At 38.9% G+C, this 17,325-nt stretch overlaps 1 protein-coding gene across 12 annotated transcripts in view; it reads right to left on the bottom strand.

Annotated features, from left to right (window-relative positions):
• RPS6KC1 (ribosomal protein S6 kinase C1) overlaps positions 1-17,325 on the bottom strand; it is a 141,640-nt gene that overhangs the window by 65,092 nt on the left and 59,223 nt on the right. For all 12 annotated transcript variants that reach the window (XM_059674159.1, XM_059674156.1, XM_059674162.1 and 9 more), the window contains one exon: positions 7,011-7,126. In XM_059674159.1, coding sequence (XP_059530142.1) covers positions 7,011-7,126 — 116 coding nt within the window. The remainder of the gene's footprint in view (positions 1-7,010; positions 7,127-17,325) is intronic.

The raw sequence follows: 17,325 nt of genomic DNA, 5'->3' as shown, positions 1-17,325 counted from the left end.
TTAAAAAGACAACTTTTTAAAAACACCTAACTTGAGAATGTTGGTAATAATAGCAATTGTACTGGATAATTGTTTAAAATTGATTTAATTTATACTTCTAAGATACATTTCAAAAAATACTTATTCAATATGCCAAAAGGTACTGAGCTAGAGAACATTTAAAAAAACAAAAACAAAAACAGATACATCTCTGCCCCCCAAGAAGCTTAAAATCCAAGATGAATTTTTAAGGATACAAAAATATTTAGCAGGATACTTGAATAGACATATAACAGAAATAGTTCTTCTATCTTAATTTACATCATTATCCCTCACCCTGCCCTAAATGGAGTACTTACAAGAAGTTATTAAATCCTCATTTTACAGATAAATAAAGGGGAGCTCAGACTGGTTGAGTGTTTATGGTCAGAAAGAACAGTGGAAGATCCTAGTCTAGCCCTCAACTCTATACTTTGCAGTCTTCCTACCACACAACATAGTCTAACAATTAAAAATTCATTTCCCCCTCCATTATCAAGAAAGAATAAGGCCCTGGTCGGGTAGCTCCATTGGTTGGAACATCATCCCAGTACACCAAAAGGTAGCCAGTTCAATTCCTGGTCAGGGCACACACCTAAGGTTGCAGGTTCGATCCTCGGTAGAGGTGCATGAGGGAGGCAACCAATTGATGTTTCTCTCTCACATGGATGATGTTTCTCTCTCCCTTTCCACTCCCCACCCCCCCACTCTGAAATCAATAAACATATCCTTGGGTAAAGAAAGGAAGGATGCCGAAACCGGTTTGGCTCAGTGGATAGAGCGTCGGCCTGCGGACTGAAGGGTTCCAGGTTCGATTCCGGTCAAGGGCATGTACCTGGGTTGCGGGCATATCCCCAGTAGGAGATGTGCAGGAGGCAGCTGATCGATGTTTCTCTCTCATCGATGTTTCTAACTCTGATCGATATTTCTCTCTCATCGATGTTTCTAACTCTCTATCTCTCTCCCTTCCTCTCTGTAAAAAATCAATAAAATATATTTAAAAAAAAAAAAAAAAGAAAGAAAGGAAGGAGGGAGAGAGAGGGGGAGGGAGGGGGAGGGAGGGAGAGGGGGAGGGAGGGGGAGGGAGGGAGAGGGGGAAGGAGGGAGGGAGAGGGGGAGGGAGGGAGAGAGAGAAGGAGAGAGAGAGGGAGGGAAGGAGGGAGGGAGGGATAGAGGGAGGGAGGGAGGGAGGGAGGGAAGGAGGGAAAAAAAATTAAAAGTACTATAGTTTTGGTAAAAGAAATGTTAAGGAAAATGTATAGGGGGAAAAAAGAATAAGTATTAATTTATCTATTACATTTGTCTTTGAAAATATGGCCAAATGCGTCCAACATCTGCATCTCCTACTTGTACCTTCTTTCTTTTTAATTTTTACTTATTGATTTTAGAGAGAGAGGAAGAGAGAAAGGGGGAGAGAGAGAAACATTGATTTGTTGTTCCACTTATTTATGCATTCATTGGTTGATTCTTGTATGTGCCCTGACTTGGTGTATCGGGACAACACTCTAACCAATTGAGTGACCCGGCCAGGGCTACTTGTACCTTCTTGTTCATTGGTGTCATCGGATCTATCAGTTTCCAAAAGAAAATTTTTGGTTCACTTTAGCAATCTCAACAGCAAAGATAGAAAACTACAAAAACTCTCCTGCACCTTCCAATAAATAATCACTGGTGTGCAATAGGAACATGATAACTAAAAAGGATCTAAATCATCAAAAGGCACAGTCGCTAGCTTCAAGAATTTATAGTTTACTTGAGGAGATAAGCCAAATACATGAAAAGTTAAATAACAATAAAACCTTTTTGTAAAATACAAGACAATAGAGACAGGCACTATTAGTGTATGATAAGCTGATCACAGTAAGAAGCAGAACTAAAGGTGATTTTAAATGCTATGTAGAAATTAGGTTAGGAAAAGGGTATTACATATAGGATTGGAAGGAAACTGGCCTGGTTGGGGGAGTGGGGGGGGGGATGGTCAAATTATAGAACAGAGGAAAATAAAATTACACAGTAGGATTGGGTCAGTCAGTTTTCACAGGCCTTGAATGCCAGGAAGAAAAGTCAAAACTATATTCTCCAGAGTCTAGAAAACAAGTTTTTGTATGAGAAACAACTCAATAAAAATAGTGATTTAATAAGGTTACTTCTGCAAAGACAGGAATGGTGAAATTGTAATGGCGGAAGACCAAAGATAAAGTGATCATTAAAGTTCTCTTTCTACTTTAACCATCTATAAAACTTTAAGATCAAAGAAATGAACAAAGAAAGATCATGAAATAAAATCATCAATAAAAAATCCTATATTTTTTATATGCAGTGTTTAAATTGGGTAGAATCCCTATGGATCTATTCCTTTTTTCAGATGGCAAAATGAAACATAAATCCATAGAATTTTAAGAACAGAAAAAGACAGAGATCAAGTCCAATATTCTCTTTTTTTTAATATGGGAAGCAGCAAGGTGAAGCAATTTGTCCAAAATGACAAAACTAGGTAACAGATAAGAGGGGTTTAAATCTTACTTATAAAACAATGCATGACATTGGGGAAACTGCAGCCAAAGCTAAGGGGTTGGGGAGAAATCAATGCATTTCTAGGCAGCATGGCTGATTTCCTTAATAAATAAAAGTAGAATTTTCAGTTTTATGTATTAGTTACTATAGCAGAAGATGCCTATAGAAGCAAGTAGTAGTTGTATTCATCCACACCAAAACTAAATACAGAGGTCACGGAGGGGGGCAGAGAAAGGCAAGAATATTGATGACCCAACAGTCTTCAAAACCAAATACAGCAAGTGCTCAAGCCCATGGCAGACATCGCTGTTAATCCCACACTCAGTCTCAATACATACAGTGCTCCTGGGCAGCCACCACCGTGGATTAGAGTTAGCATACTAGTAAAACCTACTTACTGTTCCTGTTCTACATTCTCTAAATGGCTAAGTGAAGCTTACCTTTCTTTTTGTTTCATGGGTTTTTTTAAGTTGCTATTTATCCTACCCATCATCTTTTTCACTTGATATTATTCCCTGTTCTCAATGTGATCTGTATCTATTCTTACCAATTTGCTAGTATTATACTTCTCAAACTTTAACCTGTATACACATCGCCTGAGGACCATGTTAAAATGGAGATTCTGATTCACTTAGGCTGGGGGAGCCTAAGATTCTGCATTTCCCAACAAGGTCCCAGGTGATGTGATGCTAAAGGTCCAGCACCATGTTTGAAGTATGATTAGCTACTCCTCCTTAAATAACCTGTGAATAAATCACCATTACTTGAGAGCAAATAAATAATCAAGGGCAAAAGGAAAACACTGCAAAGAATTTACCCAGAACCCATACTCCGAACCCTGATAGCTAACTACAAAGTACTACATACTTTCTGAACTTGGCTTCACCTGTAGATTTTTGGCTTTGCCAAGACCTTCATTAGGAACCTATTAACCCTCAATACCCAGCCTCCTAAGACTCTCTTAAATCACATTTCAAGCACCTTTTTATTTTTTAAAAAATTTATCTTTATTGTTGAAAGTATTACAGATGTCACACCCACCCACTGCCAACCCTACTGCACTATTTTCTGTGTCTATGGGTTATGCATATATACATCTAGGTCAGTGGTCTTCCTAATGCCGTGACCCTTTAATACAGTTCTTCATGTTGTGGTGACCCCCCAACCATAAAATTATTTTCGTTGCTACTTCATAACTGTAATTTTGCTACTGTTATGAATCATAATGTAAATATCTGATATGCAGGATGTATTTAAGTGACCCCTGTGAAAGGGTCGTTCGACCCCCAAAGGGTCACGACCCACAGGTTGAGAACCGCTGATCTAAGTTCTTTAATTAATCTCTAACCACCCATCCACCCCCCTTCACTCTGAGATTGGTCAGTCTGTTCCATGCTTCTATGTTTCTGGATCTATTTTGTTCTCAGTTTATTTTGTTCATTAGATTCCACATATAAGTGAGATCATGTGATACTTGTCTTTCTCTGACTGGCTTATTCTGCTTAGCATAATACTCTCCAGGTCCCTCCATGCTGTCTCAAAGGGAAGATCTCCTTCTTTTTTATGGCTATATAGTATTTCATTGTGTAACTATACCAGAGCTTTTAATTGCAGTCCTATTCCTGATCTGGAATGCCCCTGCTCTGCTTTCCCATGTTTAACTAAGGGTGATACAAACTCATTTTAAAATACTTTTTTCTGAAGAATTGAGACATACCAATAATACCAGCAAACAAAATGCACAACAGAAAACTATTTTTAATATTATTATAGCAATTATATTCAAAATCTACAAAATAATCAGGAAAGGCATACATTCTACGTATTTTCACTCACACCTTGTAAATGCATAACAAAAAAAAGTACTTACACTTTAGAAACACCATCTTTGATGTCCTAAATTTAGATTATTTATTTTTTCTAAATTTCATTGATCTTGAGTTTAAAATTCCTAGAGCTAAATATAGCAAAAAAAAAAAAAAAAAAAAAGCTATATCCAGCCTTTTCCAGGGAAATCCCCTTTTAATATTAATTCTTAAAGCATTCAAAGTTATCTACCATTTAATTTTTTAAAGTTTAAAAAAAGATATGTGTTTCCTTCAGTTAAGATTTCACCTTTACTTCAAACGAAGATCATTTCCTTTTATTCTGAAACCTGTACTTTTCTTGGGGCCTTTTAGTAATGAAGAAGAAGAAAAAAAGGAGAGTGCTTTTGCTCCTTTCTATCCTTTTTTGAAAAGAATGCTATCAACAATGACTGGGGAAATTCAGAGCTTCTGTATTTACCACCAAAGAGTCTCATATATAAATTCAATAAAACAAAAAGCTTAAATTACCACAGAAAACTCAGGTGGAATGAGTCATGACCTAGTCCTAGACCAAAGGGGAAAACAGCAATCAACAAAACATTTAAAACTGGAAAGAATTCCTTTATTTTCTTAATCAACCAGGCTGGAAAGAAATGTTTACACATGGATTTAAAAGAGAATATCTGCTTTGCACAGAATTTAAGAGTTAAAAGGGCCTAGGAAATCATTTATACTAGTCCTCTGATTGTGTTCATTGAAACTGACGCCCAAAGAAAGTTAATGGAGACAAATAATGAATTCACCAAGGTAATAAAAAACCTCTAGAAGACATTTAAGTTCAATTTTAGATAAGAAAATAATCAAACATGTCCCTGACCTAAGTAAGGTCCAGGTTTAATAGAATAAAATACAAAATGAAAATGAAAAGCAATTGCTTACTCTAAAAGAAAAACATCTTGCTCTAGCAAGAAAACCTCTCCTCTAGTCTTCTTGCCTAAAAGCTAAAAAAAAATCCTAGTATATCAAATGTGGTACCCCTCTTTACCCTTTCTGATCCAAACTCCCATTATTCTGCAGGGCTCTTACCATTCTCTCTTTTATTTCCTGAATTAGGTGCATATTTTGAGTCCTCAATTATGCTACAGGGTTTGCAAGAGCAGAGACTGTCATCATCTTTTCTATAACTCCAGAATATATCTAGTTTCTGTATACACAGAGTCTTAACAGATGCCTAGTGAATTAATATATAACAATATAAATCAACTTTCCTGTATTATACCTCTTTAGTTTCATTAAAAGCTATGCTTGAAGGGAAATTCTGACTGATATACTTCATGGTTCCTTTCTCTAAGTCAAAAGCTATACAATTAGCTTTATGTTTCTTTTCCTAATAAATTATTGCTCACAAAAGTGATTATAAGCAACTATAACAGGGGATGCACAAATAGGGAGTTTGAATAAGTATAGTTAGACTATTCAAAGTTACTGTTAATGGAAAGAACTGATAATTTTGACTCCCTAGAACTTTTAGAATATTTATGTACAAGGTGATTTAATAAAACAAGTAAGTTGATAAGAACCCATTCTATTTAACATTTTTATCAATGTCCCCAAAAATAGAATTGAGAATGTATACATTAGGAATGCACACCTGGGGGGGTTGACAACCCCATAGACAGTAAGAATTGAATTCAAAGTAATCTTTAAATAAATATTTCATTTTTAAAAGATACAATTCAACAGTGAAGAGTTACAAAGCAGTACACAAGGAGAGATGAAAAATAAGGTTAAGACTCATTAATCTAGTCTTAAGTTTGGCTTATAGGCTGGTCTTTTTACAAGGTGGGCACTTGATGTGTGTGTGTGTGTGTGTATGTTCATTTTTTTTTGAGTGATTTTCTCAAACTCATTTAATCCTAACAAGAACCCAGCAAGGAATTATCTGATCCTCATTATTCATATGTAGCAACTGAAGCTACGAGGTGGTTAAGTAGCCTGTCCATTCTTCATGGCTTCAAATGGAGAGCTGAGATCCGAACAAGCCCGCCTGCCTCTTAGATCAATTGAGAAAATAAATACTTTCTCCCATCTCAGAAGATGATTCTTAAATTGCATTTTTTTAAAAAGTTGGTTTAATATAAAGAAATAACAATTTTTTCCAGAAATGTGCTAAAACAGATAGATAGGATATAAAAACAATAATATTAAACCACAATGTTTCTAATGTTTCATTCACCTGCTTTTGAGACATGACTAAAGGTAATCCTACATAATCTAAACATCACCGTCAGAATTATACCTTTACAATTCTAGGTGATCGATAGCAGCTACTTATAGGACTTATGCTTAAATGGTTAGCTTTAGCATGAAGCAATAAAAACATTAAAGAAATTGTTTGAGGATCATAATCTAACTTTACAAAATTCAAATAAAATTCAGTATAAATTAGATTATTAGGGGTAGAATAAGAAAAAAGGACCAAGAAAGAAGGAGAAAGGAAGTCCCATTTTATTCTATTTTTGGTGCTTTAATGCTTTTCTTTCACCAATAACTTAAAATTATTGATAAAATTCCAGAGACCAAAATTCTCAAACTCTCTAAATAGAAGTAAAGTGAGAGAAAAGACAGCAAAAATGGCTAAAGGAAATGCAAATGAAACGTAAGACATACCTGAGCTACTTCATCAAATTGAGCTTTTCTATGAAAGCTAGAGAGACTCTCTGCTCGCATGAGATACTCTGCTGTTCTTCTCTTCACAGCTTCTCGCCGGGTAGGGCTTGACTCTCCTAAAAGGAGGAAACAAAACTCAGGTCAGGGGAAAAATAAATAAACTCTTATTTACCTAATTTGAAGATTAACTTCCCGTTATCCACTGTACGACTTCTTCACATTTCTAACTGAAAATAGAAATTCAAAACTGGAATGGAATAATCAAAGTTATTAATATCGGCAAGGTCTAAATATTTTTCAATTACAGTTGGCATTCAATATTATTTTACATTCGTTTCAGGTTTCTAGTATAGTAGTTAAACATATATACAGTTCAAGAAATGATCCCCTAATAAGTCTAGTAGCCACCTGACACCATATATATTTATTACATTTTTTGACTACTAGAGGCCCGGTGCACGAAATTTGTGCACCCGGGGATGGGCGGGGGGTTCCTCAGCCTGGCCTGTGCCCTCTCACAGTGCGGGAGCCCCATGATCGATCTCCCCAAAGAGATAGGCCCCACTCACTCGTCCAGGACTCCTCAATGGATTGCCCCAAAGAGGTAGGCCGGAGCCAGGGGTCCTGCCCCTGGCATCACCATGCGGTGATGGAGCCGCGTGGAGCCGCATGACCCCCTGATGTCACCACACGGAACCACAGGACCTGCCTCCACGCCATACACACATCAAGTCCCCACCCACCCACACACGCCCACTGCGCACACAGCCTCCTGGTGATGGATTGTTACAGCATGAGGGCATAATGACCACATAGGCTTGTATTAGTATAGATATTCTCTATGCTGTACTTTATATTCCTGAGCAAGGTCTAAATATTACCTACATGCATTTTATTTTTCCAAATTCTGAAATTCTCCTATTGAAATATGTATATAGAGAATTCAACATATTTTATAATAGTAGATATGAGAAATGTAGTATAAAAAAGCTCTGCAGATAAGACTAGCCTTACCCAGACAGTTGTCTAACTCAACAAATAGTATTAAGGTCCACAGATGTTTAATAAGAGCTATGATATGGATATGACATGCTGTAAAAGTACCACCAAATTGAAGAATACAATTATTTAGGGTAACTCTGAATTCACTTTAATTGATTTTTATAAGCTTCATGGTTTTTTCATTAACAACAAATTGTCACTCACCTTACAAATGAAAACAAGAATATGATTTAAATCCCTGTAATATATAATTATCTAAAAGTGACAAATCATTTATTTACCCTGTCTGGCTCTCTGTTTCCTTAAACAAAAGGTTTTTAAAGTGGCCTCCAAGCCCTAACCAGTTTGGCTCAGTGGATAGAGCATCGGCCTGCAGGCTGAAAGGTCCTGGGTTCAATTCCAGTCAGGGGTATGTACCTTGGCTGGGGGCACATCCCCAGTAGGAGGTTTGCAGGAGGCAGCTGATCGATATTTCTCTCCCATAAATGTTTCTAACTCTCTATCCCACTCCCTTCCTCTCTGTAAACAATCAATAAAACATTTTTTAAAAAAAATAAAAATAAAATAAAGTGGCCTCCAAGAAGTCAAGACCTCAAAAGAGAGGTGGTCCAGCCCATGGAGCACTGGGCTCTCCCCTCTCCAAAGCAGGATGATCCTGTGCTTTTGTTCATTTTATATGGTACTTGACTGTGAACATTTCATGGCTGAAAGTCAAAAACTTTAAGAACCACTGTACTATTTATGATCTCTAAGGTTCCTTTCCTAAATAATATTTCATACTTTTCATGACTCATTTTTATCAAAGCACTTAACACATGGCACTGTTTTTATAACCGACCAAATACATCATCTGAATGAAGTCAATAAAAAAAGCAAGTGTCATATAGTGGGAAGTGTCCTGGATAGCATTCCAGAAACCCTGGTTATCTGAATTTTGGCTCTGCCTCTCACCAGTCATGTGACCAATGGTAAGGTATCTCATTCTCTGAACGTCTTCTTATTCCTTAAAATGGAAATATATACCTCAAATGGTTGTGGAGATGAAAGGAGACAACACACATAAAAGGTATTATTACAACAGTGACAAAACTATAGGAAGCACTAAATTGTAAAGGTTTCCATTCCTCATTTTTCTCTCAGAATTAAATCCTTCAAAATAATGTTAACTGGTTTGCTGAACTAAAGTGAATTAAATTACTAAAGTAAAGCAGACATTTTCCCCAAAAACTCTTCTTATTTTTGCCTGGAACACTATCGCCTGTTTCTTCTGGGAAATGCCTCTTTCTCCTCCCCTGATACTGCTCCACCTCTCCTCTCCCCACCTCCCACTACCAGCCCTTACTCACCAGCAACTGCTTTGAATGAAAACTGCTATCGTGTTTCAGATTTCAGTCCCTCTACTACTAGTTAGCCAAGGGTTGAAAGCTGAGCCAATCACAGAACCCCACCCTCTTGGCCACAGCTGGAGGAGAGAGGAACTGGCCCAACACAAACTGGGCCAATCAGGCCTTCTCTGTTATTGACACTGGAAATAAGAGTGGGAACTGCCAGCAGCCTAAGTGTCTGCCAATGGTTTCTGCCATAGTTTCTCACAAAAGCCAATCTGAAAGAAGGAACTGGACAGAAAGAAGCAGATAGGAGAGAAAGAAAGAAAAAATCCTAGCGTGACTGGGGTCCCTGATTTCAACTGAATCTACATTTCTGCCATTCTTTGTGTAAGGTAGTACAAATATAGATTTTTATCACATGCAAACCAAAGAACCCTGAATGAACATAGACCTCAAAGAAAAACTGCAATAAAGTTACTGTAATTTTGCTAAATAACTTTCCTTTCACTGCTTTTTCATTACTATTCCATCTCTTCTCTCCTTCATGAGAAATTTACAAATATAACTGGTTTTGGTGAGGGGAAAAATTCTCTACTGCTTTTTAACTGTGGAACAATCTATTAACAATCTATTTTAAACCTTTGGTATCTCTGCTGCTTTCTAGGCACACTCCAACTCCTGACGCCTCAATTAAAATAATCAGTATGCTTCCTGCCTGTCCTTAAAATGTACTTAATTTCTAAACCCAAGGTTTGTATTTTTCTCAGTTGAAAAATAGAGGTAATCTATGAAAATCACCTAAGTATAACATATTTTGAGGATAAAGTTTGCCACAAAAATAAGAAACATTTCATATTTCTACACACTACCAGCCCTTGATTTTGAGTTTGCTGTTTATGGACTCTGTTATTCCCATTTTCACTGGCTCTTCTCATTTCAGCTTATGTCTTTTAAGCCCTAATTTAAATCCCTATTTTAGAATTTTTTATTCCTCTAAGGTTCAATTCTAATAGAAACTGTGCCAATTTAGTGTTTTCATTCAGTGTGAATAAGCTTTAATGAAACTTCAAATTTTGCTTTATTCAAAGATATCAACTTGTCTCCCAAAATAATTTGAGTCAAAAATGCCAAGATAATGGACCACCTAATTAAAGCTAGAGTTAACACCATATTATGTGATCAAACCAGTGTTTTTTTAACTTGTGGTATCTCTGCTGCTTTCTAGGCAGTCTCCATAGGAACAGAGAGTCAAGAACAGGAAGCCAGCAGTTGAAATGGACTCCTGCTGAGGATAGTGATTCCGCTTCCATGGAAACAACAATGAAGTGATGGAAAAACTGGAAGGCTTTTAAAATGTAACCTTACACATATATACTATGACACTTTCCTATCAGCACCTTAAAAGTAGGTCATAACCAAAGGCCCTGGTGGGGTAGCTCAGTTGGTTAGAGCACTGTTCCCATACGCAAGGCTGCAGGTTCGATCCCTAGTCAGGGCACATACAGGAATCAACCAATGAATGCATAAATATGTGGAACAAGAAATCTATGTTTCTCTCTCTTCTCTCTACAATCAACAATAAAAATTTCAAAAAGAAAAAGCAGGTCACAACCACTGCTGATCAACAGCAGCAAGGATGACAACTACTTCTTACAGATTTCTGCTGCTGGATACTTACTGAAGTTTGTGAGTACATACCAGAAATAAAAGACCAATCTTCTGGACAATTCTAACTGATAAAATTATAGATAGATGTAACTTTAAACAGATTTTAATTGATTAAAAAATTTTAATCGATTCTAACCTTAATTTCTCAATTTTCATTTTAAAATTTATACAGCTGATAAGGATTATTTTTCAGGAAAAACTAGGTTATCTGGAATTCAAATTTTAATTTCACACTAGGTCATGTGACTTATTTTTTCAGTAATATATTCATGTAGACACTTCATAAATGCTTTTTGTTGTTGTTGTTAATCCTCACCCCAGGATATTTTTCCATTCATTTTTAGAGAGAGTGGAAGGGAGGGGGAGAGACAAAGAGAGAGAAATATCAACTTGAGAGAGACACATTGATTGACTGCCTCCCACACGCACCCCAAGCTGGAGATCGAGCCTGCAAACAAGGTACTCTCTCTTGACTAGAATCAAACCTGGAACCCTTCAGTCTGCAGGATGACACTCTATCCACTGAGCCAATCTGGCTGGGGCAATAAATGCTCTTAAAAATGGATATATATTTTACATTCTACTTAAAGATAAACCACTACCTTCAATAAGTTTCTCTGCATTTCTGTTATTCAAATACAGCAAAATTTTCCACTGGGTTTTGGCATTCAGAAGTGAAATCTGCTCCCATAACATACTAACTTTTCTGTCAACAAATTCTGGTGCACCACAAAATATGTCACCTGTATACTGTGCATATACTGTGCCAGCCTGTATATCTTTACTCTATATTTTATCAATTTCTGATCAGGAGAGAGGACTGATAGAGGGAGCTGAGTGTGCTGTGTGAAAGGAAGAGAATGCAGCCAAACAAAACTGAGGAAAACTACCAAAGTTGTCGCTGAAATTTTTAGAAACACTGGGTTGCCTGTCCTGCATTTCTCAGAGTGCCAACTCTGACTTACTAAGAAAAGTTTTATAGAAGACAAAGTCTATAGATAACAGAACCATGAAATTCTAACTTACCAACAAACCACCAAGATTTGGCACGCCTTCACTATATCAATTTCTATTTTTAGGAGATATATTATCTTCCTTTTATCACTAAAGAAACTAAGGTTCAGGGATATAAAATGCCTTTCTCAGTTACAAAGTTAATATAAGAACCTAAACCTAAACCAGTTCTTATAACATCACACTTCAGGTAACTGAATTTGAATGACATTATTCTTCTGTTACTGAGCAGAACAACAACAACAACAACAAAACACAGAGCACAGGACAAGTACAGATGAGTACGGAAACAAAAATGAAGAGAAAATAAACATAGGACTTGAGGTAGGAGCCTATCAGACAACATAGCAGAGCAGAAGAATCAGAGAGGAGAGACTGAGGATGACAGACAAGCACACAGGAAAATGAGAGCTGCAAAGAGTTATGAATTTCACAATGTGTAAAAGAGAAGGGGCCTTTCAGAGAAAAGCTGGTCTCTCAAACATCCTTACCCAAGGATTTCCTTGTAAAACAAAGGCCTTTGCCCTAGCCAGTTTTGCTCAATGGATACAGCGTCGGCCTGCGAACTGAAGGGTCTCGGGTTCAATTCCAGGCAAGGGCATGTACCTAGGTTGCAGGCTCCATCCCCGGCCTGTCAGGACACATGCAGGAGACAACCAATCGATGTCTCTCTCACATCGATGTTTCTCTCGCTGTCCCTCCGCTCCTGTCCACTCTCTCTCTGAAAATCAATTGAAAAATATCCTCGGGTGAGGATTAACAAAAAAAATAAAACAAAGGCCTTTGCTCATTTACTCACCAAAAAAAAAACACAAAGAGGCATTCTTACTCATAGAACTAATGAAAATCAGTTGCACAAACTAGAATAAAAAGTCGTCTTTCCAATTCTGTTTGAACACAGCTAATGCCTCATCACTGGTTCAACAAAATAAAATCAATGCTGGAGAAACTGGCCACATTAGAGCTCTTCAGTGACAGTATATCGACATCTGTATTTCATGGGAAATTTTAAGGAATCTTTAAAAGTATTTTAACTGCACTTGATTTTAATCTCCACATAAGACTCTACTCAGTCACATCTTATGTTCTTATCTCAAGTTCTACCCCACAAACACTCTCTAATAGGCCCTGTGCCACTGTACTCTTGGTCAAGCACACGTAGTTCCATTCAGATTTATCACATTAGAAAGAACATCCAAATCAACCTGAGTCTGTTGGAGCGTTGTTTGTCGGCACTTCCCTTTCATTTTTTTTTTTTTACAACTTTAGTCACATGAAAGAATATGCGTATTTGAGATGGCCTTGGTGGTTATATTTTTTAAGTGCTAATTTATTGTAGTTACTGGTATTTTGTTCTTTTCAGGTATAGCCTACCTTTCTGGCTTATGCTAAGTGTTTTGACAACAAAAGGAAACCTTGAGAGAACAGTGATTTATTGTCCTACACGTCTACAACTCTGGAGCCACGAGCCCCTCTGTGTACACCACAAGCCCGGTGAGCCAGGGAATCTGCTCCATTTGCATTTAACCAACCCCCCATAAATGTTTTCACAAAACCAAGTTACGTGACCCCCACAAGTCAAAAGAATCACCGAAGAATAGTAAAAGCCAAAGTCATAATAAAATTCATAACCACGCATTACCTCAATTATGACTGTTTTCTACCACCAATAATACTAAATGAACACTGACACATCATTAGGTCATAGAGTACTAAATGCCCACAGAGACAGCCTTCTCTCAGATGCAACAATTTCTTTCTGCTCCCTAACCTTTTTTCCTTTGTTTTGCAATTTTAAACCGGAGTACCCGAACAATTAATCAATCTCTTCAAAACAACACTGTGTGGCCAGTCTCCTTATGACAAACTCTTGTCAGTAAATAAATAAATAAATAAACCCCTAAGAGTTCTTTATGTTCTAATCCAGCAGTTCTCAACCTGTGGGTCATGACCCTTTTGGCGATCGAACGACCCTTTCACATGGGTCGCCTAAGACCATCCTGCATATCAGATATTTACATTACGATTCATAACAGTAGCAAAATTACAGTTATGAAGTAGCAACGAAAATAATTTTATGGTTGGGGGTCACAACATGAGGAACTGTTTTAAAGGGCCAGAAGGTTGAGAACCACTGAATCAAATGGCTTCTAAAAGATTAAGATAAAAAGATTTTTTAAATATTTTTTTTTTATTGATTTCAGAGAGGAAGGAAGAGGGAGGGAGAGAGAGAGAAATATCCATGATGAGAGAGAATCATGGATTGGCTGCCTCCTGCACGCCCCGCACCGGGGAACGAGCCTGCAATCCAGGCACGTGCCCTTGACTGGAATCGAACCCGGGACCCCTCAGTCCTCAGGCCAATGTTATATCCACTGAGCCAAACCAGCTAGGGCAAGATAAAAAGATTTTTAAGGCTCTGGCCAGGTAGCTCAGTTGGTTAGAGGGTCATCGTGATACACCATGGTTGTAGGTTCAATCACCAGTTAGAGCACATACAAGAAGCAACCAATGAATGCCTAAATAAGGTGAACAACAAGTCAATATTTACCTCTCTTTCTCTCTCTCTTTCCCTCCCCCTCCCTCCCTCCCTCCCCCTCTCTCTCTCTCTCTCAAAATAAATAAATAAATAAATAAAGATTTTTTAAAGCTAGAGATATAATGAAGGAAAAGGAATAAAGAATTAAAAACAGGGAACTAAAATTTTACCTTATGATGTAAAATAAAAAGTAACACCTCCACAAACAATAATTTTTTTATCTGCCACACAAGTAAATATGAAAAGCCTCTAACCCCCACCAAGACTTGTGCTCATTCTTTCACTGGCTATGAGAGAGACATCTTTAAAAAAATAAAAATAAATAAATAAATATATCCTATCTAATAAAAGAGAAAAATGGTAATTGGCGTACGACGATACCCTTTTCATTGGCTAATCAGGGCTATATGCAAATTAACTGCCAACTATGATTGGCAGTTAACTGCCAACTAAGATTGGCAGTTAACTGCCAACAAGATGGCGGTTAATTTGCATATGTAGGCACAATGCAGGGAGGCGAAAGGGAAAGCAGGAAGAAGCCCCCTGACACTGACAGTGATCGGAAACCCAGGGGGGAGCTAAGAGCTGGGGGGCAGGGCAAAGGCGGCCCTGGGGCCGCCTTTGCCCTGCCCCCCAGCCATGATCGGAGAATCAGGCGCCTTTGCCGCCCTGGCCAGTGATAGCAGGAAGTAGGGGTGGAGCCAGCAATGGGAGCTGGACACGGTCGAAGCTGGCAGTCCCGGGAGCTAGGGGTCCCTTGCCTGGGCCTAAAGCGGAGCCCACGATCGCGGGGCCGCTGCAGCCGCGGGTCCCCGCTGCCCAAGCCGGACGCCTCAGCCAGAGGCGTTAGGCCTGGGCAGGGGCGGAGCCTGCAACCGCGGGGAGCTGGGGGTCCCCTGCCCAGGCCTGACACCTCTGCCAGAGGCCTCAGGCCTGGTCAAGGGGCCAATCCGGTGATTGGTGATTGGAGGGTGATGAGGGTCAACTCCTCTGGCCGAGGCATCAGGCCTGGGTGGGGGGCAGAGCCGGGGATTGGGGGGATATGATGGTCCCCTTGCCCAGGCCTGAAGCCTGGGTCAGAGGCGTCAGGCTTGGGAGGGGGGTGGAGCAAGCGATCAGAGGGAGATGGGGGTCCCCTGCCCAGGTATGATTCCTGGGCCAGAGGCCTCAGGCCTGGGCGGGGGCCAGAGCCAGTGATCAGGGGGAGATGGGGGTCCCCTGTCCAAGCCTGACACCTCTGGCGGAGGCGTCAGGCCTGGGCAAGGGGCCGATCAGGCGATTGGAGGGTGATGGGGGTCTACGCCTCTGGCCGAGGCATCAGGCCTGGGCAAGGGGCCGATCCTGCGATTGGAGGGTGATGGGGGTCAACGCCTGAGGGCTCCCAGTATGTGAGAGGGGGCAGGCTGGACTGAGGGACACTCCCCTCCCCACACACACCCAGTGCACGAATTTCGTGCACCGGGCCCCTAGTATATATATATATTAATTACTTTTTAGAGATAGAGGAAAGGAGAGAAAGAGATAGAAACATCTATCAGCTGCCTCCTACATGCCCCCTACTGGGGATCAAGCCCACAATCCCGGCATGTGCTCTGACCAGAAATATAATTGGTAACCTCTTGCTGCATGGGACACATTCAACCACTGAGCCACATCAGCTGGGCAAGAGAACCATCTTAAGACAAGTAGCAAATATGTGGAAGACTCTAAAGTCCAGCAACTGTTTTCCTCAATGTTGTGTACTGAATCATATATTTTTCCTTTGAGAGGATATAAAGTGACCAACAGAATTACTGACTAAGCAGTTAATCTTCTCAATACTAAAATTTTCATATACTCTTCTAATGCAGCTCCACCTTAAACATTAAATTGACTTAGTGAATACCAGAATTAGAAGACTCCACCCATCCCATCTTCCTTTGTGTCTGCATTTAAACAATTCAAAGAATGTGTCAAGCAATACTCTCAGAGGAGCCCATTTCTGAATAACAAAGGAAATCCTCCCCAGCAGTTGGCTTTCTTTAAGTCAGCCAGCAAAAGGAAGTTTTCATACCACTTATTCCTACCCCTTTTCAGAGAGATGCCTCAGTTACTGAGCATAATGTTCCAGACATATAGTCATCTCAATGTTTAGTAATTTCAATGCTGTCATAGAACATTACATATAGAAGGGGTTCAATAAAATTTTATTGAAAAAATTAATGGAAAACTAAATGAATGATTTTGCACCAATATTACATGGTCAGATAACAATACCTTCATATCTAGAGATGCTCCAATTATCTCTTTCTCTAACTTAAACAATAGTTACATAAAATTAATATCAGAAAATGTGTGTAATTATTGTCTTTATCATTTGTGTAATAAGTCAAATGCATAAAAAAGGAACAGAGTGTGCCGAAACCGGTTTGGCTCAGTGGATAGAGCATCAGCCTGCGGACTGAAGGGTCCCAGGTTCGATTCCGGTCAAGGGCATGTACCTGGGTTGCGGGCAATCCCCAGTGGGGGATGTGCAGGAGGCGGCTGATCGATGTTTCTCTCTCATCGATGTTTCTGACTCTCTCTCTCCTTTCCTCTCTGTAAAAAATCAATAAAATATATTTAAAAAAAAAAAAAAAGGAATAGAGTGAAACAGAATATACAAGTGGCATGGTTAAACAAAAAAAAGATCTACATTTTGATTTCATTTTATGAAAAACTGTCAGAACAGTACCAATGAGGAAAATAAGCACAGATATTCTAATTAATTAAAAAGTATTGTGTA

Source organism: Myotis daubentonii, chromosome 18, assembly GCF_963259705.1.
Source record: "Myotis daubentonii chromosome 18, mMyoDau2.1, whole genome shotgun sequence".
NCBI lineage: Eukaryota > Metazoa > Chordata > Mammalia > Chiroptera > Vespertilionidae > Myotis > Myotis daubentonii.
The sequence above is the reverse complement of the archived record's forward strand: the minus strand, read 5'-3'. Positions and strand labels throughout refer to the sequence as shown.